Raw genomic sequence first — 24,011 nt, 5'->3', positions numbered from 1 at the left:
TTTCATGATAAAGAAATGAGATGCTCTTTGTGTAGCTATAACCAGTGGGAGGTTGGAGGCCTAATAAGTAGTGGCTTGGAATCCAACCCTTGACCAAACCGGGGCTCGCAGTGCCTTTGCCACCCTCTCGGTTCTCGCTCAGGGGATGGGGCCAGGAGAGCCAGCACCCGCCAGGCCGCACCCACTGAGGCCCCACGGAGCCTTAGCCTCGAGGAGCCTGCCAGGCGAGGCCTCTTCCGCCGCCCCTAGGGCACGGCCTCCTCCTAGGCCTCCGCCGCCACACTTCCCTATCGGACGGCCTCCGGGTCCGGGGCCTCGCAGGTCCTCAGGAGAAGCTGAGCTAGCTAGCGGAAGTTCTGGGGAGGAAGGTTGGGCACCGTTTCTAAGCAACGCGCTGGGGCGGGGGGGGGGGGGTGGTGCACGCCTTGTACGTCACTGAGGTGCGACAGGGTAACGGCCGGAGACGCCGCCGCCGCCGCCGCCTGCGGGTCTGAGAGGCTGGCTGAGGGTTCGCTGCTGCTGCCGGAAGCGCGATGCCTTGAACCTGGGGTGAGCTCCGTAGCGCTGGTCTGTGGCCGCTTCCCCTGCGCTGCCCCACAGCCCTCGGACAGGGAGGAGAAACGCGGGCCAGGTCTCGACTGCCGCGCCGGGCTTTCGTGGGGAGACAAGCCCCGACCCGCCGCCGCCGCCGTCTCTAGGCCTCGGCTTAGGGTGTGGAGCTGGCTTGGGAGGCCCTTCCGTGGTCATACTGTCTCTAAGCCAGTGGTTTCCAGTGACAGAGCGTGGAAGTGGCTTGTCCCGTTTTGGGCGGGGCGGGGGGGAGTGGTTCAGGGGGATCAGGAGACAGCTTTTCCTCCTCGAGCGCGGATCCTCTTTTGAATGTTGCCGCCAGCGCAGTCAGTCGGCCAGCAGACGTAGCTGTTGGTTCCGAGTGCAGGTGCACTTGAGGCGGGGTGGTGGCGGAAGGGTGGTGGGTGTGTTGAGTTAACGCGCGAGTGAGGCTAGAAACCTGTGCGCGCGCCCCGCCCTGGACACCCCAGTTAGAAACCCTTGCCTGGGTGATGGCTCAGAAATGGCCAAGTCCGTCCACTTAACCCGTCCTCCCGTTCTAAATTAGCTTAGGCAGCTCCCCTTGCCAAAGGCCTGGCCTTGTCGAACCAGCCACCGTGAGACCCGGCAGAGACCAGAAGTTTTCTGGCTACTAATTGTAGTATTCATTCTTGGAAAGGAAACTTTCTGTGTCGCTTTTGAAATGATTTCTTTGTTATTTTTATCGTGTTACAGAATGTGAGTTTACTATTATTGTTCAAATTTATCCCCAGCCCCTTGAAAATTGCAGTGTACGTCCGTGTTCTGACCCTGTCCTATTTCACCGTGCCAGGTGATGCAGTTCTCATCTCTGGCGTATTTCTAAAGCGGCCGTGACACTTCCTATGGCTTATAACTCTTAGATCTTATGCATGAAGTGATTCTTTTCCACCTCCCCCCCTCCCCGCGCGCCCATTCTTCCTGCTATAAAATGAGCTCCATCCGTTCTGAATTTCATCTGGCACATGAGGTGCCCCGGACCAACGATCCTAAATTAGTCGCCTCTATATTGGAAAGCCCTCTAAGAAGTGATGCTTTCTGAATTAAGAACTCAAAAATAGTATGAATATTTCTCCTTTCCTCTGATGCTGCCTGGCTGCAGTTTCTAAATATTTCCCTCCAGGATATGCTTGTGTGTTTCCAAAATGTGTTCTTTGTCATTTGATAGAAGTGAGTTTTATATTTGATGTGTGTTGTCTGATCCTTCTAAGTTCACATTTAAGCACTTGGCACACTTCCTTTCCCTTTCTCTTCCCCCAAAGGCAGAGAATGTCCAGAGAAAATTCTTACAAGTCTAGTTAGTGCATTTTCCACATATGAAATGTATTTAGTAAACACCCTGGTGATATCAGAAACCCATGTTTTCAGTCTCCAAGTACTATCCTTTTGTAGTTTTTCTTTGCATAAAATTTTTGTCTGATTAAGGTCTTTGACCCCGGAACAGACATTCTAGACTCTACAGTGGCTCTGACTAGTCTGATAGTTTCACTATGGTCTGTAATAACTGCTGTTACTTTCTTGTCTTGCAGGACAGCTGATAATCTGTTTACAGATCTAGAGTTTGAGTAAACAATGAGTAATAAAATAGGGACCTAGTTTTTAGTACTTAGTTTTTTTCACTGATGCTAAAATGGAGTTAACAGTGAAAATAGTTGATGATTATTTCAACTATAAATATCTCTTCTGTAACTAAAGAAGTTGATACAAGATTTCATGGAGGTCTCAGAGAGGTTTTCTAAATACTGCAGTATTTGTGAGCTAGTCATCTTGTACTTCCAGGCTTTTCATCTTTGCTTTAATCCTTTTATGAATGGATATGGTTTAAATTTTCATGAAGGTTTTTTTTTTCCAGTTACCCATGATGTGATTTTTATAGCTTTACAAAGAATATTTGAACTACAGCAATTCATTTTGTTAGAAAAAGCAGTGATCAAGTGTTATGTTACCACCCACTAGGGAATATGGCATTTTTGGAATCCTTGATATTCTTAAGAGTTTCAAAATAACAATTATTCTTTATTTAGAAAATCCTTCAAATGTTTTTTTGAAAGCACATTGTTATCCTGCTTGAAAGGACTAAATTATAGGGGCACAATAGTATGAGAGCTGCCAGTTCTTTGAGAAGTCTTGACCAGAGATTTATCTTTTGCTGAATTCTATGCCAGTGGTTTGCAAATTAAGTTCCTGTTCAATACTACTGTTTCATCTTCTAGAGGGAAGTATTTTGCTTATACCAAATAATGAAAATTTCTCAATTTACATAAACATTAATGATACATTTTTACAATTTTATATTTTTTCTTCCATGTATTTTTTTTAACTTCAGCTTCTCTGCAACTAGTAGATGACTGAACAAGTTAACAAAACTCAAAAGAATACTAAGTTAATAATAAAAAACCAGAAACTGTCAGCAATATTTACTGTATCCATTCATAAACATTTATTGTGTGCTTATGTATATGCCAGAAGAGAGAACACAGCTACTACCCTCAAGAAGCTCATAGAGGGGGATGGTCAAGTGACCTAACTGATGATATGTGCTGTGATAGAAGAACGTGCCTAGTCACCAAAGAGGAACATTGAAAAACCTGTGGCAGGTGACAAGAGGGTGGCCTCAGCAGATTGTTTCATGAACATGCATGCACCCTTGATTGTGGTTTTATTGCATGTAGATCACAGAGTCATATTTTTATGCCCATGATGGACGTTGACATTTATCATTTTATGGTATTCAAAATGAATTGTAAATCCTGGGCCCTCTCCACTGAACCAGGTTGAGAACCAATTTTCCTTTTTTTTTTTGCGGTATGTGGGCCTCTCACTGTTGTGGCCTCTCCCATTGCGGAGTACAGGCTCTGGACGTGCAGGGTCAGCGGCCATGGCTCACGGGCCCAGCCACTCCGCGGCATGTGGGATCTTCCCGGACCGGGGCACGAACCCGTGTCCCCTGCATTGGCAGGCAGACTCTCAACCACTGCGCCACCAGGGAAGCCCGAGGACCAGTTTTCCATGCTCTTTCAGTAGTCTCTAGATAGTGTTCCCTTTTAATCTGAGGAGTTAATAATCAGGTTTCCCAGATACCTGATACCAAGTGGAATTATAAGATAACAAGTTAATATGCTGCCTCAAATTATAAATTTTATTCAAAGTTAGGACACCAGTTCAAAACAATGCAGAAACAAAAGGGACCATTTGCTTTTTTTTGTGCGGGGGAGGTACTGTTTATTGAGGTATAATTGATGTTCAATATTATATGTTTCAGGTGTACAACATAGTGACTTATAATTTTTAAAGGTTGTACTCCATTTATAGTTATTATAAAATATTGGCTATATTCCCTTTGTTGTACAATATATCCTCATAGCTTACCTATTTTATACGCAATAGTTTGTATATCTTAATCCCCTATCCCTATCTTGCCCCTGCCCTTTTCCCCCTCCCCACTGGTAACCACCAATTTGATCTCTGTTATATCTGTGAGTCTATTTCTTTTTTGTTATATTCACTAGTTTATTTTTTTAGATTCCATGTATTAGTGATGCATATGGTGTTTGTTTTTCTCTGTCTGACTTACTTGATTACTTCAATTTCAGGTGTACAGCAAAGTGAATCAGTTATACATATACATATATCCACTCTTTCTTAGATTCTTTTCCCATACAGGCCATTACAGTGTACTGAGTAGTGTTCCCTGTGCTGTACAGTAGGCCAATATTAACTATTTTATATATAGTAGTGTGTATATGTCAATCCCAATCTCCCAATTTATCCCTCTCCCCCTTTTCCCCTTGGTAACCATAAGTTTGTTTCCTACATCTGTGACTCTATTTCTATTTTGTAAATAAGTTCATTTGTACCATTTTTTTAGATTTCACATATCAGTGATATCATATGATATTTGTCTTTCTCTGTCTGACTTAATTCAGTCAGTATGACAAAATCTAGGTCCATCCATGTTGCAGCAAATGGCATTATATTTCGTTCTTTTTATGGCTGAGTAATATTCCATTGTATATATGTACCACATTTTCTTTATCCATTCATCCATTGATGGAGATTTAGGTTGCTTCCATGTCCTGGCTATTGTAAATAGCACTGCAATGGATATTGGGGTGCATGTATGTTTTCAAATTATGGTTTTCTCTGCATATATGCCCAGGAGTGGGATTGTTGGATCATATGGTAGCTCTATTTTTAGTTTTTTAAGGAACCTTTATTTTGTTCTCCATAGTGACTGTACCAATTTACATTCCCACCAAGAGTGTAGGAGGGTTTCCTTTTCTCCACACCCTCTCCTGCATTTATTGTTTGTAGATTTTTTGATGATGGCCATTCTGACCGGTGTGAGGTGTAGGTTTGATTTGCATTTTTCTAATAATTAGTGATGTTGAGCATCTTTTCTTGTGCTTGTTTGGCCATCTGTATGTCTTCTTTGGAGAAATGTCTGTTTAGGTCTAAACATTTTTTTTTTTTTTTGCGGTACGTGGGCCTCTCCCGTTGCAGAGCAGAGGCTCCGGACACGCAGGCTCAGTGGCCATGGCTCATGGGCCTAGCCGCTCCGCAGCATGTAGGATCTTCCCGGACCAGGGCACGAACCCATGTCCCCTGCATCAGCAGGCAGACTCTCAACCACTGCGCCACCAGGGGAGCCCAGGTCTGCACATTTTTTGATTGGGTTGTTTGTTTTTTGAAATAGAGCTACATGAACTGTTTGTATATTTTGGAGATTAATCCCTTGTCAGTTGCTTCCTTTGCAAATATTTTCTCCCATTCTGTGGGTTGTCTTTTTGCTTTTATGGTTTCCTTTGTTGTGCAAAACCTTTTAAGTTTAATTAGGTCCCGTTTATTTATTTTTGTTTTTCTTTTCATTACTCTAGGAGGTGGATCAAAAAAGATCTTGCTGTGATTTACATCAAAGAGTGTTTTGCCTATGTTTTCCTCTACGAGTTTTATAGTGTCTGGCCTTACATTTAGGTCTTTAATCCATTTTGAGTTTATTTTTGTGCATGGTGTTAGAGAATGTTCTAATTTCATTCTTTTACATGTAGCTGTCCAGTTTTCCCAGCACCATTTATTGAAGAGACTGTCTTTTCTCCATTGTATATTCTTGCCTCCTTTGTTGTAGATTAATTGACCATAGGTGCATGGGTTTATCTCTGGGTTTTCTATCCTGTTCCATTGATCTATATTTCTGTTTTTGCACCAGTACCATACTGTGTTGATTACTGTAGCTTTGTAGTTTAGTCTGAAGTCAGGGAGCCTGATTCCTCCAACTCCGTTTTTCTTTCTCAAGATTGTTTTCACTATTCGGAGTCTTTGTGTTCCCATACAAATTAAAAAATTTTTTTGTTCTAGTTTTGTGAAAAATGCCATTGGTAATTTGATAGGAATTGCATTGACTCTATAGATTGCCTTTGGTAGTATAGTCATTTTGACACTATTGATTCTTCCAATCCAAGAACATGGTATATCTTTCCATCTGTGTCATCTTCGGTTCCTTTCATGAGCATCTTATAGTTTTCAGAGTACAGGTCTTTTGCCTCCTTAGGTAGGTTTATTCCTACGTATTTTATTCTTTTTGATGCAATGGTAAATGGAATTGTTCCCTTAGTTTCTCTTTCTGATCTTTTGCTGTTAGTGCATAGGAATGCAAGAGATTTCTGTGTATTAATTTTGTATCCTGAAACTTTACCAAATTCATTGATGAGCTCTAGTAGTTTTCTAGTAGCATCTGTAGGATTTTTCTATGTATAGTATCTTGTCATCTTCAAACAGTGACAGTTTTACTTCTTCTTTTCTAATTTGGATTCCTTTTATTTCTTTTTCTTCTCTGATTGCCATGGCTAGGACTTCCAAAACTACGTTGAATGAAAGTGGTGACAGTGGACATCCTTGTCTTGTTCCTGATCTTAGAGGGAATGCTTTCGGCCTTTCACCATTGAGAAAGATGTTAGCTGTGGGTTTGTCATATATGGCCTTTATTATGTTGAGGTAAGTTCCCTCTATGCCCACTTGCTGGAGAGTTTTTATCATAAATGGGTGTTGAATTTTGTCAGAAGTTTTTTCTGCATCTATTGAGACGATCATATGGGTTTTATTCTTCAGTTTGTTAGTGTGGTGTATCACTGACTGATTTGTGGATATTGAAGAATCCTTGCATCCCTGGGATAAATCCCACTTGATAATGGTGTATTATCCTTTTAATGTATTGTTGTATTCGAATTGCTAGTATTTTGTTGAGGATTTTTGTGACTATGTTCATCAATGATATTGGCCTGTAATTTTCTTTTTTTGTGGTATCTTTGTCTGATTTTGGTATCAGGATGATTGTGGCCTCTTAGAATGAACTTGGGAATGTTCCTTCCTCTGCAATTTTTAGGAAGAGTTTCAGGAGGATAGGTGTTAACTCTTCTCTAAATGTTTAATAGAATTTGCCTGTGAAGCCATCTGGTCCTGGACTTTTCTTCATTGGAAGTTTTTAAATTACTGTTTCATTTTCAGTACTTGTGAGTGGTTTGTTCATATTTTCTGTTTCTTTCTGGTTCAGTCTTAGAAGGTTGTACCTTTCTAAGAATTTGTCCATTTCTTCTAGGTTGTCCATTTTATTGGCATGTAGTTGTTTGTAATAGTCTCTTATGATCCTTTGTATTTCTGTGGTGTCAGTTGTAACTTCTATTTCATTTCTAATTTTATTGTTTTAAACCCTCTCCCTTTTTTTCTTGATGAGCCTGGCTAAAGGATTATCAATTTTGTTTATCCTTTCAAAGAACCAGCTTTTAGGCTCATTGATTTTTTTCTGTTTTCTTCATCTATTTCATTTATTTCTGCTCTGATCTTTATGATTTCTTTCCTTCTACTAACTTTGGGTTTTGTTTGTTCTTCTTTCTCTGGTTGCTTTAAGTGTAAGGTTAGGTTGTTTATTTGAGATTTTTCTTGTTTTCTGAGGTAAGATTATATTCCTATAAACGTCCCTCTTAGAACTGCTTTTGCTGTGTCCCATAGGTTTTGGATCTTTGTCTTTCGTTGCAATTGTCTCTAGGTATTTTTTTGATTTCCTCTTCGATTTCTTCAGTGATCCACTGGTCGTTTAGGAACATATTGTTTAGCCTCCACATATTTGTGTTTTTTCCTGTAATTGATTTCCAACCTCATAGTGTTGTGGTCAGAAAAGATGCTTGATATGATTTCAGTTTTCTTAAATTTGCTGAGGCTTGATGTGTGGCCCAAGAGGTGATCTATCCTGGAGAATGTTTCATGTGCACTTGAGAAGAAATTGTATTCTGCTGCTTTCAGATGGAAGTATATATTTATATATATTTATGCTGCTTTTGGATGGAAATATATATTTATATATATTATATAAATATAAATTAAGTCCATCTGATCCAATGTGTCATTTAAGGCCTGTGTTTCCTTATTGATTTTCTGTCTGGATCACCTGTCCATCGATGAAAGTGGTTTGTTAAAGTCCCCCACTATTATTGTGTTACTGTCAGTTTCTCCTTTTATGGTTCTTGGCATTTGCCTTATATATTGAGGTGCTCCTATGTTGGGTGCATATATATTTACGATTGTTATATCTTCTTGGATTGATCCCTTGATCACTATATAATGTCCTTCTTTGTCTCTTGTAACAGTCTTTATTTTAAAGTCTATTTTGTCTGATATGAGTATTGCTACTCCAGCTTTCCTTTGATTTCCATTTGCATAGGATACCTTTTTCCAATTCCCTCACTTTCAGTCTGTATGCGTCCCTAGATCTGAAATGGGTCTCTTATAGACAGCATACATACGGGTCTTGTTTTAGTATCCATGCAGCCAGTCTATGTCTTTTGGTTGGTGTATTTAATCCATTTACATTTAGGGTAATTATTGATATGTATGTTCTTAATGCCATTTTGTTAATTGTTTTGGATTTGTTTTTGTAGGTCTTTTTTCTTCCTTCTCTTTTGTTCTCTTGTCTTGTGATTTGGTAACTATCTTTAGTGTTGTGTCTGGATAGCTTTCTCTTTTTTGTGTATGTATCTACTGTAGATTTTTGGTTTGCAGTTCCCGTGAGGTTTTGATATAGCAGTCTATATATATATGATTGTTTAAGTTTCTGGTCTCTTAATTTCTAATGCATTTCCAATATCCTGCATTTGTACTCTCCTCTTCTCACAGTTGCTGGCTTTGATATCATATTTGTGTGTGGATGATTTCCTACCTTTACTTTATATTTGCCTTTACCAGTGAGCTTTCCCATTTGTAATTTTCTTGTTTCTAGTTGTGGCCTTTTCTGCCTAGAGAAGCTCCTTTAGGATTGTTGTAAAGCTGGTTTGGTGGTGCTGAATTCGCTTAGGTTTTGCTTCTCTGTAAAGCTTTTGATTTCTCCATCAAATCTGAATGAGGAGCTTGCTGGGTAGACTATTCTTGGTTTTAGGTTTTTCCTTTTCATCATTTTAAATATATCATGCCACTCCCTTCTGGCCTGCAGAGTTTCCGCTGAAAAATCAACTGATAACCTTATGGGGATTCCCTTGTATGTTATTTGTTGCTTTTCCCTTGTTGCTTTTAATATTTCTTCTTTGTCTTTAATTTTGTCAGTTTGATTAATATATGTCTTGGTGTGTTCCTCCTTGGGTTTATCTTATATGGGACTTTCTGCACTTCCTGGACTTGAGTGAGTGTTTTCCTTCTCATTTTAGGGAAGTTTCCAGCTATAATCTCTTCAAATATTTTCTCAGGCTCTTTCTGTCTCTCTTCTCCTTCTGGGACCCCTAAAATGCGAATGTTGGTGCGTTTAATGTTGTCCCAGAGGTCTCTGAGACTGTCCTCATTTCTTTTCATTGGTTTTTCTTTATTCTGTTCTGCAGCAGTGATTTCCACGACTGTCTTCCAGCTTACTTCTTTGTTCTTCTGCCTCATTTATTCTGCTGTTGATTCCTTCTAGTGTGTTTTTCATTTCAGTTATTGTATTGTTCATCTCTGTTTGTTTGTTCTTTAAATCTTCTAGCTCTTTGTTAAACATTTCTTGTATCTTCTCGATCAGTGCCTCCATTCTTTTTCTCAGATCTTGGATCATCTTTACTATCATTACTCTAAATTATTTTTCAGGTAGATTGTCTATCTCCACTTCACTTAGTTATTCTTTTGGGTTTTCATCTTGTTCCTTTGTCTGGAGCATATTTCTCTGTCTTCTCATTTTGTGAAACTTTCTGTGTGGATGGACTCCTTTCCACAGGCTGCAGGATCATAGCTCCTCTTGCTTCTGGTGTCTGGCCCCTGGTGTGTGAGGTTGGTCCTGAGACTTGTTCAGGCTTCCTGGTGGGAGGGACTGGTGCCTGCCCACTGGTGGGTGGAGCTGGGTCTTGTCCCTCTGGTGGACAGGGCCATGTCAAGAGGTGTGTTTAGGGGTGGCTGTGACCTCAGTACAGCTTTAGGCAGCCTGTCTGCTGGTGGGTGGGGCTGTGTTCCTGTCTCGCTGGTTGTTTAGCCTGAGGCGTCCAGCACTGGAGCCTGTAGGCTGTTTTGTAGGGCTAGGTCTTTGTGCCAAAATGGGGGCCTCCAGGAGAGCTCACGATTATCAGTATTCCCTGGGGCTTCTGCCACCAGTGACCTTACCCCCACAGTGAGCCACATACAACCCCTGCCTCCACAGGAGACCCTCCAAACCCACAGGTAGGTCTAGCTCACGCTCCTATGAAGTCACTTCTTTGTGCTGGGTCCCAGTACACATGAAATCTTGTGTGTGCCCTCAAGAGTGGAGTCTCTGTTTCCCTCAGTCCTGTGGAGCTCCTACACTCAAGGCCCACTGGCCTTCTAAGCCAAATGCTCTGGGGGCTCCAATTCCAGACCCTCAGGCTGGGGAGCCTGACATGGGGCCCAGAACTCTCACTCCTGTGGGAGAATCTCTGTAATACAATTATTTCCCAGTTTGTGGGTCACCCATCTGACTGGTATGGGATTTGATTATATTGCAGAAGTGCCCCTCATACCACCTAGTTGTGGCTTTTCTTTGTCTTTGGATGTAAAATATCTTTTTTTGTAGGTTTCAGTCTTTTTTGTCCATGGTTGTTCAGCAGTTAGTTGTGATTTGGGTGTTTTCACGTGAGGAGGTGAGCTCAAGTCCTTCTACTCTGCCATCTTGTCGGGAATCGAGAGGTTGCTTTTGGTTTGGATGCTTGCCGCCTCTTTCCTCAGTGTGTGTTAGCTGTAATTCCTTTGATATGAGGTGTGTAGGTGCAGCAGGCCATGCGCACACCTGATACAGCGGGGACAGCAATTGACTTTTCCTCCCGTGTATCCCACGACACTCCCTGGACAGCAGGGGCAGTGCTTGACACCTGCTCGCTGCCTGTGCACACTCCCCAGATGATGGGGGTAGCTATTGCCGCCTGCTCACAGGTTTCCCAACAGTAGCAATGGTCCACGCCCCCCCGGGACAGTGGGGGCAACACTTGGCGCCCATTCATGGGTCTTGCAGCGCCAGCCCTCGCCCTCCCAGGACAGCAGGGACAGCAACTGGATCCTGCTCGCAGGTCTCTTAGTGGTGGCGGCTACCTGTGCCCACCTCTGGAGCCCATAATGACAGTGGCAGTGGAAGCTCACACCTGCCCCCAGAGCTTGTGTAGGTGGTGTCCTGTTGCCTGAGACCATGCGTGCAGGGAAGGAAGCTCCTATAGTGGTCCCACCCCTCTCCTTGCACACCCCCCAGCAGTGGCGCCTTGCCTCTCTGGTTGGCCCAGGCTTCCTCTGAGCACAACCTCAGTTGCCACACTCTAGCCTCTTCAGGCTGTCTCCACACAGCCAACCCTGGTCCTTTCCCTGGGTCTGACCTCCGAAACCTGAGCTTCAGCACCCAGCCTCCGCCCACACCAGTGGACAAGCGTCTCAGCCTGGGGAGTACAAGGTGACGGTACCAACGTCTGTTCAGGTCACTCTCCATTTTGCCTTCCACAGTCCGGTTTCTGCACTCTGCTCAAGGCTCCAAAGCTCCCTTTCCATCCAGGCTGATCTCCCTGCCAGTGAGGGGACTTCCCAGGGTGCGGGAACCTTACCTCCTTCACAGCTCCCTCCCTAGGGTGTAGGTCCCATCCCAATTCTTTTCTCTCTCTTTTCTTTTTCTTTTATCCTTCCTGGTTACATGGAGGTTTTCTTGCCCTTTAGGAAGTCTGAGGTCTTCAGCCAGTGTTTGGTAGATGTTTTGTGCAAGTCGTTCCACTTGTAGATGTGTTTTCGACGTATTTGTAGGAAGAGGTGAACTCCACGTCTTACTCATCCACCATCTTGATTCCTCTCCCTCATGTAGTTTTGATTTGCATTTCTCTAATAATTAGTGATGCTGAGCATTTTTTCATGTGCCTAGTGGCCATTTGTATGTCTTCTTTGGAGAAGTGTCTATTTAGGTCTTCTGACCATTTTTTGATTGGGTTTTTTAAAATTATTATTATTGAGTTGTATGAGTTGTTTGTGTATTTTGGAAATTAAGCCCTTGTCAGTTGCATCGTTTGCAAATATTTTCTCCCAGTCCGTAGGTTGTCTTTTTGTTTTGTTTATGGTTTCCTTTGCCTTGCAAAAGCTTATAATTTTGATTAGGTCCCATTTGTTTATTTTTGGTTTTATTTCTATTGCCTTGGGAGACTGACCTAAGAAAACATTACTACAGTTTATGCCAGAGAATGTTTTGCCTATGGTCTCTTCTAGGAGTTTTATGGTGTCATGTCTTATATTTAAGTCTTTAAGCCATCTTGAGTTTATTTTTGTATATGGTGTGAGGGAGTGTTCTAACTTCATTGATTTACATGTGGCTGTCCTGCTTTCCCACCACCACTTACTGAAGAGACTATCTTTTCTCCGTTGTATGTTCTTGCCTCCTTTTTCAAAGTTTAATTTACTGTAGGTGTGTGGATTTATTTCTAGGCTCTCTATTCTGTTCCATTGATCCATATGTCTGTTTTTGTGCCAATACCACACTGTTTTGATTACTGTTGCTTTGTAGTTTTGTCTGAGTCTGGGAGGGTTATGCCTCCATCTTTGTTCTTTCTCCTCAGAATTGCTTTGGCAATTCTGGGTCTTTTATGGCTCCATATAAATTTTAGGATTATTTGTTTTAGTTCTGTGAAAAATGTCATGGGTAATTTGATAGGGATTGCATTAAATCTGTAGATTGCTTTGGGTAGTATGGTCGTTTTAACAATATTAATTCTTCCAATCCAAGAACATAGAATATGTTTACATTTATTTGAATCAGTTTCCTTTATCAGTGCTTTATAGTTCTCAGCATATAAGTTTTTCACCTCCTTGGTTGGGTTTATTCCTAAGTATTTTTTCGGGGGGGGGAGGGGGTGCAATTTTAAAAGAGATTTTTTTTTTTACTTTCCCTTTCTGGTATTTCATTGTTAGTGTAAAGAAATGCAACAGATTTCTGTGTGTTAATCTTGTATCCTGATACCTTGTTGAATTTATTTACCAGTACTAGTAGTTTTTGTGTGGAGTCTTTAGGGTTTTCTATATATATTATCATGTCATCTGCATATAATTACAATTTTACCTCTTAAAAGGGTCCATTTTGTAACTCAATAAACAAACAACTAAATCTCTTTAATATCTGTTTGGTGGGCATATTGATTAAATTATCATTAATATTTTACATGAAATCTTAAGACCATATATTTCAAAAGTTTAATTTTTCTTTGTTAAGAATTGTAGGTATAATTTAAAGTTTTCGTTGATTAGAATATTTTATTGCATTTTTATTAAATCAGTACAGGAATGCTAGAGGGAATTTAAGTTTCACTTTGGGAGCGAAATATTAGGTTAGAGGTTGCCTTCTCCACTTCTCATTAAAGCAAAAATTTTCTCTAAAACACTAATTAGATGAACTTCTTATTTTTGCTTAAACACCTCCACCTTTCCAGTGAATGCAAGCTCACATGCTTTGCAAGACAGCCCTTAACCCTTCTGGATAATTATGGATGATAGGAAATTCTTATATTGACCTGAAATCAGCCTAATTTATACTGGCCATTCTGGTCTCTGTAATTATATAAAGTAAATATTACTTCCTCTTCTACATGAAAGCTCTTCAGGTGTTTGAACAAACCTATCACCATGCTCCATGTTGTTACTGAACTATGATTATCTAGAATAAATTGCTTTGTTTCCTCTTCTAGATCCATAACATCTTGCATGCTTTCCCAAATATATTCAAATGATTAGTGCCCTTTAAAAGTGTCACTGCTTAGAGCTGATTAGAGAACTCTGGTGTGTTGGAACCATTACAGAGCACAGTGGAACTAGGCTCTTGCTCTGGACATCTGCTTCTAGCAAGAGTTTAGGATTATTTTAGCATCTTTCTTATCGCTATTTACTGTTTACTTATTTTGACTGGAACCCTCAGAGCTTTTATATTTTATTTGCTTTTAAACATAACTTACCTATGTGCTTTATGTGCCTTTCAAAACATATTCAGGATTTAACTTTTAGTCATATTTGACATAAAAATTTATTCTATTTCAGAAAATCAGTATCCATTTTCAGTCTTGATTCTGGTATTCTGTGGACATTATTCATTCATTCCAGTTTCAGTCATCCACAGATTGGGCAGGCATGCAGTCTTGTCTTTGTGTCATAAACAAAAATGGTAAACATCCCATCTCTTGGTGCCAATCTCCCTCTCCTTCTGCCTGGGCTTTAGTCACTCTGGCTTTTTTTTTTTTTTTAACCTCAAAGTCACCATACTCCTTCCTGTTTAGGCGCTTTCTATAACCTCTGCCTGGAATGTCCTCCCCTTGCCATGCCTCTATCCCTCTCTTCTCTGGCGAACTCTGACCGATAGCAAATCAAATGTTTGCCCAAGGACTTCTTCCCTGTCACAAGACTAGGTCAAGTCCCCCTTTTATAGGCTTTCAGTACCCTATACTTGTTTGGCTTAGCACTTATTATTTTGAAATTATGTATTTATTGGTGTGATTGTTGTCTCTTCCCCACTGAATCAGATGCTCCATGGTGGCAAGAGCCCTGTTTCCTACACTCACTGTTGTATCCCCAGAACACAGCACAGTGCCAGGCATATGGTGCTTGTTGAATTTAATTTTTTAAAAGGCCATGTAACAGTGGCTCCCTAACACCAGTGTACAGCCTTTGGCTCCTGATGATTTTTTCACACATCTGGATTAGAACAAGAAAAATAAGGACCATAGTGTTACTGTATGTAGTATATGTCAGTGTGAAATTACTGCCTTCTTGGGAAGGACTTTTATTCTAGTATTATATCCTTCTATTTCCTAGGTTATAAGTTATTCTTTAAATTTTTGTTAAGTTTTAGGGATTTTTTCATTTATTTTTGGAAACTATCCTTACTTAGAATAGAAATAAATGTGCAACACCATGGTGCTTTGAGACTTTATTAGACTATGAAATCCAGAAATTACTAATGTTGAGTACTCTAGAGACCTCCTCTAAGCTAAAATCTTTGTTTCTTTTTGAATACGATTGCTGTGAATCCATTTGGCTATATTTAAAGTATATAATTTTGCCTTCAGAGATGTTTTCTTAGTGGCCTGGATCTTCCTCAACAACTTCCTTTCATTTATCTCTGTAATTCATATTTATCATTGCCAAGTAGGCTCAGATTCAAAACAGTAATTGTTGAGTTTTTCTCTTTAGAACAGTTGTACTTTTCCTATATTTAATGTGACTAAAAGAATAAACCTCAAATATAACACATTAAATTTGAATACAAAGCAAAATTTGCATATTTATGGTTACTGAGAACTCTTATTATAACTGATTTTATATTTTAAAGTTGTATATTTTATATTTTAGAGTTATAACTTTTCATTTTTTTGATTAAATGATAAAGCAGGTTTCCTGACAAAATTTTTACTATAAATTGTTACTGTTTCACCTGCTTTATATGATATGAGTGTTAATTCAGGTGAAGTAAAATGATAGTCTTTGACGTGTAAATAAAATGAAATTTCTTGTAGGAGGGGGGAGGATCAGATTCTTTTTAATTTTAATGCTTTTTTCTTTTTCTAACTTTATTTTTTTTAAAGTCTAATATTAGCTTTGTGGCTTTATTAATTTAACCTCTCTGTGCTTGTTTCCTTAGCTATCTTGTTTCTTCATCTGTGAAATGGTTATCATGAGGATTTAAATGACTAAATTCATGAATACATATAAAGTACTTAGAAGATTGTGTTACACAGTAGAAGTGGTGAACGAATATTAGTTGATTTTACTATTATTAGTAGTGGTATTCGTATTGAATTGGGATTTCCTTATTCAGCTGTAGAATATATCAGGATACATAAATACTAAAAATTTATCTTATTTTCTATTTTAACCATATCTCCGTGCTTAATATTTTGATAAATCATTATTTACCAAAGGAGAAAAAACTGTCTAGAATAAACACATCCAACTCTTCTCTAGCCACAATACATAGAATTATATCCTTCAAGACTTTAGAGTGATTATTAAATAAATGTTTTGTGATTAAATTTTAAGTCAACTCAGTAACTTATTGATCTACATTGATAGTAGATTATTAAAGTAGTGATCCAGCCTTTTAACTAAAATATCACCTTCATATTTAGAAAACAAGTTATATAAATTCGAAATTAAAAATACCTAGAGGAGGGACTTCCCTGGTGGCACCTTGGTTAAGAATCCGCCTGCTAGTGCGGGGGACATGGGTTCAAGCCCTCGCCTGGGAAGATCCCACATGCCCTGGAGCACCTAAGCCCGTGTGCCACAGCTCTTGAACCTGTGCTCTAGAGCTCATGAGCCACAACTACTGAGCCTGCGTGCCACGACTGCTGAAGCCCGCGTGCCTAGAACCCGTGCTCCACAACAAGAGAAGCCACCACAATGAGAAACCCATGCACTGCAACGAAGAGTAGCCCCCGCTTGCCGCAACTAGAGACAGCCTGCATGCAGCAACAAAGACCCAATGCAGCCAAAAATAATTAATTAAACAATAAATACCGGGCTTCCCTGGTGGCGCAGTGGTTGAGTGTCCACCTGCCGATGCAGGGGACACGGGTTCGTGCCCTGGTCCGGGAAGATCCCACATGCTGCGGAGCGGCTAGGCCCGTGAGCCATGGCCACTGAGCCTGCGTGTCCGGAAACTGTGCTCCGCAATGGGAGAGGCCACAACAGTGAGAGGCCCGCGTACCGCAAAATAAATAAATAAATAAATACCTAGAGGAGTTAAAAAGCAAAAGCACTTTTTTTTCTAAGCAGAAAATGTAACATAGTTGAATTAGCTAAAAAGTCTGTTTAATTTACATATATTTTACAATTAAAATTAAGTTGTACCTTTATAAATTAATTCTACAATAAATTTTTTAGCTGATCTATATCATGATTATACATCACAGTATATCATAGCGTTAAAGAATATAAGCACTAGAATCTAAAAAACATGAGTTCAAATTTCACTTCAACCATTTACCAACTGTTTGTTTTTCATATAAATTTATTATTTAGTTTTGGCTGTGTTGGGTCTTCATTGCTGTGCGCGGGCTTTCCTTCTAGTTGCAGCGAGCAGGGGCTACTCTTTGTTGCGGTGCACAGGCTTCTCATTGCGGTGGCTTCTCTTGTTGCAGAGCACGGGCTCTAGGTGCACGGACTTCAGTAGTTGTGGCACGCAGGTCTCAGTAGTTGTGGCTTGCCAGCTCTAGAGCACAGGCTCAGTAGTTGTGGCACACAGGCTTAGTTGCTCCGCAGCATGTGGGATCTTCCCAGACCAGGGCTCCCTGCATTGGCAAGCGGATTCTTAACCACTGCGCCACCAGGGAAGTGCTACCAACTGTTTAACGTTTTTTGGGGGGCTGCGTTGGGTCTTCGTTGCTGCGCGTGGGCTTTCTCTAGTTGTGGCGAGCAGAGGTTACTCTTCGTCATGGTGTGCGGGCTTCTCATCGCAGTGGCTTCTCTTGTTGCACAGTATGGGCTCTAGGCGTGCAGACTTCAGTAGTTGCAGTCCCCGGCCCCTAGAGTGCGCAAGCTTCAGTAGTTGCGGTGCATGGACTCAGTAGTTGTGGCATGCAGGCTCAGTAGTTGTGGCGTACAGGTTTAGTTGCTCCTTGGCATGTGGGATCTTCCTGGACCAGGGATCGAACCCGTGTCTCCTGCACTGGCAGGTGGATTCTTAACCACTGCGCCACCAGGGGAGTCCCTAGCTGTTTAACTTTAGATAAGTCACTCAACTCTATTTCCTTATCTGTCAACTAGGAATATAATAATGCCTACCTCTTAGGGTTATTGTAAGAAATAAATGAGATAATATATGAAAACCCTTAGTTTGGAGCCTGACATGGTAAGCAGTCAGGAAATGTTCTTAGGAAAATCATATGAGGTAAACAAACTTCCTATTAAATACAATCACTTAAATGCCTCTGTGTGTGTGTGTAATGGTTTTTAACTTGGCAAAATTATAGGAATTCACCCTCCCAGTAAGATAAATGAATCCTGTATTCTCATTTACCTGTATGATCTTTAAAAAACAGAACTGTAAATCTTTACTTTAAAATATAGTTGTTTAAATAAATTCCACCTTAGACTCATGTAAGTCTGTTGAGATCTCACTTAAAAGTATTCCTGTTTTGCTTTATTTTCTTGAAGGGATGGGTATGTTGCCATTTGTATATTACATGTAAAAGTAACTTTTATGTATATTTGACAGAAACGATGTGAAGCAACACTCTTTTTGGATTTCATAAGACATCATTTCATCATGGGACAGCAAATTTCGGATCAGACGCAGCTGGTTCTTAACAAGTTACCAGAAAAAGTAGCAAAACATGTCACATTGGTTCGAGAAAGTGGCTCCTTAACTTATGAAGAATTTCTTGGAAGAGTAGCAGAACTTAATGATGTGTAAGACTTGCTCTTTTTCATTTTATTTTCTCCCCCTGACATATTGCCCCAGTGTTATGACTGTCTGAGAGATAACCACACATATTGGTTGGGAAGAGAATGTTTTCAGCAGCAGTTAGCAAATATTTATTGAGTACTATAAGACTTTCTATGTAGCTATCTAAAAATATGTCATAGGACTAAAAGAACAGAAGGATCTTAAAACTGAATTTTGACCACAGGCATGTAAATTGACCCTTGTTTGAAAGCACTGAAGGAGGTGCATAACAGAAGAGAATATACCAGTTAGTCATCTAGAGAAAGGCGCCTAGGATAGTCAAAGGGCACTTCAGGTTTCTGAATATCAACCAGTTCGTCTAGTTAATAAATAAATCTTCAGTGTTTGTTCATTGAACCATTATTTTGCCAGAGAAATATATATATACGGTAATAATTCATTTGTCATCACTGAAGAATAAGATATTTTGTTTATAAATATTTTCTAATTAGCTATCATGTTTACATCTCTACTTAACTCTTGAATAGATTTCTAAGATGAAGTATAAACTTCTCTGCCTCCTTAGCACATCCAATAGAACAGCCTTCTCTTTGTGAATTATTCTTTATTAAATCAATTTTATACTGATCTGTATAGAAGCTATTAAAATATACTGAGCTCTGTCCCTGAATGACCCCAGATTGTTATACTTTTAAAATATTCCATTTTTGTTTGTGTGTTCTCCCTTGGTGACAGGAGAGCAGATATCACTTCTTTCTATTAAGTCTTCCTCTAGCAGCACCCATATCCGACTCTCTTTATATATGTATCTTCTGTCTCCCTGGGGGTATAGTTATAACTTATTGGCATTGCCTTTTAAATGAGATCTTAAAGGTTCTTTCTTTAGTCTATTCAACTTAGCTAACGTTCACTGAGCCCATAGTACGTGCAAGGCACCCTGCTGACAGTCTGACATTTTAACTGAGGCCTAAAGAGATTACCTAGGTATCGATGGCAGATCCAGCTTTCCCCAAGTCTGAAGATCTTTCCACTATCCCATATTACCTCTCGTTAAACCCCAAAAAGGCCAAACAAAATCACCAAGCAGTTTGGAACCACTTAGTATATATGAATTTATATTATAGTCACTATTAATAGTTTAGGGTAAAATACATGAATGTACTTCTTAAGCTTTGCAATAACTATATTGGATAAGAGACATATTATACTTGGCCATTTCGAACACATTAGATAAAGAGAAGGAAATGCAGTCTTTTTATGGACATGGCTGGAGTGTCCTGTTATTAGCCAGTCATGAAGAATAAAGCATTCTTAACTCTTAAAAGTTATCTTAGAAGATCATTTCTTTTAAGAACACTGGATTTCACTCATTAAAAACAGACAATCCAAAAAGAAGCCCTGTATGGATATATGGATGGATCCTGTGTAGATATATATATATAAATGCGTAGAAAATGAACTGGAAAGATATACACAGCTCTCTGGGGAGGTGATGGAAAAGGGGAGCAGAGAAGGGAGATTTTACCTTTTACTGTGTATATTTGTGTATTGTCTGATCTTTTATAATAAAAATGTAGTCATGGTTTTTAAAACTCCAGCATTTTACTTTGTTCTTTTTTTTTTAAAGATCATCCAAATGGTAGCATTTGAGGCATTACTTCTGAGACTGTATTCTTAAGGAATAAAATTCGATTGAGAATTTAATAGTATCATAAGAGTGGAATTTTTATGTTTATTGTGTCAACTTTTTTGAAGAGTAATCAATGACATTTGCCATCCCTTTAGAGTCTTAGAACTTACATACAAAAAACCCTAGTCTATTATATGAAATTTTGTTTTTTGGCCTAAAGATACTGGATAAAATGTGTCCTATGAAAACATCCTCAAGCTAAGCTTACTGTGTAATATAGAGGTGATGGTAAAAGAGTATCTCCCTTTTATTTATTAGCACAGAACGTTTCTGACTGGATTTGCTTCTTAAAACCAATTCCCCTGGGTCAGAGTTGGAATTTCACAAGTTCAGTGCTGTCTGAGAACTTTAAAGTTAAACCTACGCAAAAGACGCATGGCTTGATAGCTAGAAAACAGAACTGGGAACTGGCAGTACTACTTTCACTGGCAGACTTTGTTACCTAGGGCTAGTTACTTAATTTTCAATGGCCTCAATTTATTTAGCTGTAAGTTTCTTAGTTCTGACTGTGATATCCCCACTGGTGCTCAGAGAGAAATGTGAGTAATGATAAAAGGGAGCTGCAATACTTATGTCTTTGAACTGATTTAAATTGGCATTGATGCACGATATTGAGTTATCCTAAAAAGTGTTATATTTTTTATGTTAGTATCCTGTTGCTTTCTAAATCAGAATTACTCTGCTGGGGAGGACAGTAAAGTTACATAAGCGTCTCAAAATCATTTGCTTCATCCAGTTTCAAATTATCTGTAAAAATTGTCTTCAAAGAGGTATATAAGTGTTGTTGCTTAAGGAAGGACTCAACCAAGATCAAGATTTTTTCACACTTTATATACATCTGAGGCACTAGTCAAAATATGGATAAATGAAACCAGCTAAATTTTTTCTTTAAGTACCTGATTCCTTGCACATGTTTTTCCTAGCTGTCTTTGTTAGAAATTTAAAGACCATTGAGATATAGATATGAAAAAAATAGATTTATAAATATCATTCCACTATGCTTTCCACCTTGAAAATTAAATTGTATGTTTATAGTCAAAACATTCTCTATCCCTGTATTTTAAAAATCTAATTATTACAATCACCATTATTGTTATTTGTCTTTCTGTGTTTTCTTCACATTTCCTCCTCTGTCTTAAACTTTCTTGAATCTGGTTTCGTAGCTCCATTATTTTACATGACTTTTCATAAAATTAATGAATGTGTTTACCTCTTTTCAGAACTGCTAAAGTGGCTTCTGGCCAGGAAAAACATCTTCTCTTTGAGGTACAACCTGGGTCTGATTCCTCTGCCTTTTGGAAAGTGGTTGTACGAGTAGTCTGTACCAAGGTGAGAGTGATAGAGATTTCCAACTCTGAGCTTAAACTATTTTGGTGGTTAGAACCACATTTAATAGTATAATATAATACAGTGGAAATAAATGTTTATAATTTGGTTGTTATTAACATTTATTTGTAAAACCATATAAAACAGCTTTGATACTATTTTTGCCTTCCAGGTTAACTGTTTGAATTTCACTGGTTGTATAATTGCCATATAGCAGAGATTTATTTTTTAATTTAATTTATTTATTTTTGGCTGTGTTGGGTCTTCGTAGCTGCATGCAGGCTTTCTCTAGTTGCGGCAAGCAGGGGCCACTCTTTGTTGCAGTGCAAGGGCTTCTAACTGTGGTGGCCTCTCCTGTGGAGCATCGGCTCTAGGCACTCAGGCTTCAGCAGTTGCAGCATGCGGGCTCAGTAGTTGTGGCATACAGGCTTAGTTGCTTCATGGCATGTGGGATCTTCCCAGACCAGGTATTGAACCTGTGTCCCCTGCATTGGCAGGCGGATTCTTAACCATTGCACCACCAGGGAAGCCCCAGAAGAGGTTTTTATAATCAAGGAAAGTGGTAGTAAACGTTCATCCTTATCTTGTACCTCTCTTTTTGGAATTTAACTGACTGTGGAATCCTAAAGTAACACCCTACTTAGCTCTAAGATGACTTCTTAAAAATTAAGTGTCTCTTAGTTCATCTTTAAATTTTAGATAATAGAGTATATCAACTGTGCTAAAAAATATGATGGCAGCTGTCATAGAGTATTAGGAAGCCTCATTCACTAATGGGTAGATTAGAATATGTGGTTCTTAACCTTTTTGAGGCCATAGAACTTTTGGTGAAATTGAAGGCATGAATTTTATTAAGCTTCCTCCTATCCCAACCCTTGCTCTAAAACACAATAAAATCACCCATATGCATATAAACAATAAGTTGGGCATTCATGAATGCCTTTATTTCAACTCCTGATCAATCCATGAAGAACTCCTGGGTAAGGAGATTTTTTTCTTTTGTATCATGGACCCTGGATGTTACCCAAATAATATGTCACATTTCCCCAGTGGGTTGATTGCCACTACTATGCTATAAGTGGAGTAGGATTGATTGTGTTTAGTTGATCGAATTTGAAGGTCTAATTATTTAAGTAATAAAAGAACTTTAAAAAGGATTAGAGGAACAAAGACAGAGAGATCTTAATTCCAGACTTGGCTAAGTGCCTGAAGTTGAATGGCGCCTGTTAAAGTTTACAGTTGATTTAGAGAAAATATATAGTATAGTTTAATACCACTCAGCTGGGTCTATCAACACTGAACATTTGCTTATTGATTTTTTTTAAGTTCAAATGTTAAAAAGCACTTAACAGCTGCCAGAGAACCATCATTCAAAAATTTTTTGCATTATTCATGACAGAGGTAGTTAATGTGATACTAGTGTGGTGTGGGTAGCAGTGTAACTTTATATAGTGTATAATATGTCACAAATCATAGTAACAGAATACACACTGAAATACAGCTTGATCCAAGATCACATTTTGTTATTTATACTTAGATTACTGGGCTCAAAAAACTGTATACCAGGGCTTCCCTGGTGGCGCAGTGGTTAAGAACCCCCTGCCAGTGCAGGGGACATGGGTTCAAGCCCTGGTCCAGAAAGATCCCACATGCCGCAGAGTAGCTAAGCCCGTGCACCACAACTACTGAGCCTGTGCTCTACAGCCCATACACCACAACTACTGAAGCCCACACGCCTAGAGCCCGTGCTCCACAATAAGAGAAGCCACCACAAGGAGAAGCCCACGCACCATAACGAAGAGTAGCCCCTGCTCACTGCAACTAGAGAAGGCCCGCACGCAGCAACAAAGACCCAACACAGCCAAAAATAAAAAACAAATAAATAAATAAATTTATTTTTTAAAAAACTGTATACCAAACACATATTTTTCCATTTTCTGTTTGTTTTGGGGTTTATATTATACTTATATTAAGTTCATAAGCGGTTTTTTACAGTGTTATAAATATGCATACTCCCAAAAGAACTTTGGGAATCTGCAACTTTTGAATTTGCAAAGGAATGAGGTAAAGAAGAAATGAAGAACTGTGCTTAAAACATGTAAAACCATTCAAATAGACTAAGTAAATCCCATACAGTACTCCCATCATCTTTGAGTTTACACTGCACATAATCTTTCAGGACTATTTGAAAGTCAGCTTCAGAGGACACATGGGTGAATTTATAAGAACTCTAGTGACAAAGGTCATTTCTGAGAACTGTGCATTCTTTCTCCTTTTCTTGCTGTCTCTTCCACAGTAACCATCCAGCTGATCTTTTCAGCTTTACCTCTACTAGGTTTCACTTGAGTTTACTTGTAACGCAAAGTTCACACTCTCAAGGAGACTATAACTAATGCTCAGGCCCCTCTTTCTTCTCATCCAGATTACTTTAAATTCTGTGATTAATCTCCACGCCTTCAGACTCTTCTCCTAATTCCAATTTATTTATTTATTTTTTTAATAGATCTTTATTGGAGTATAATTGCTTCACAATACTGTTAG

The 24,011-nt window shown here is 39.4% G+C and overlaps 1 protein-coding gene across 2 annotated transcripts in view; it reads left to right on the top strand.

Annotated features, from left to right (window-relative positions):
- The first annotated feature begins 460 nt into the window (after positions 1–460).
- The window catches only part of RNF141 (ring finger protein 141), a 45,071-nt gene continuing 21,520 nt past the window's right edge, over positions 461–24,011 (top strand). Inside the window, exons 1-3 of one of the 2 annotated variants that reach the window (XM_029209209.1) lie at positions 461–549; positions 18,263–18,456; positions 21,365–21,473. In XM_029209209.1, the coding sequence (XP_029065042.1) occupies positions 18,314–18,456; positions 21,365–21,473 (252 nt within the window). In that variant the 5' untranslated portion in view covers positions 461–549; positions 18,263–18,313. Of the gene's footprint in view, positions 550–6,536; positions 6,580–18,262; positions 18,457–21,364; positions 21,474–24,011 lie in introns of those variants that run through there. The other variant, XM_029209210.1, reaches the window with a different exon arrangement.

This window comes from Monodon monoceros, unplaced genomic scaffold (genome assembly GCF_005190385.1).
Source record: "Monodon monoceros isolate NGI ecotype Baffin Bay Population unplaced genomic scaffold, NGI_Narwhal_1 Super_Scaffold_7, whole genome shotgun sequence".
NCBI lineage: Eukaryota > Metazoa > Chordata > Mammalia > Artiodactyla > Monodontidae > Monodon > Monodon monoceros.
This window is presented reverse-complemented; position numbering and strand designations above follow the sequence as displayed.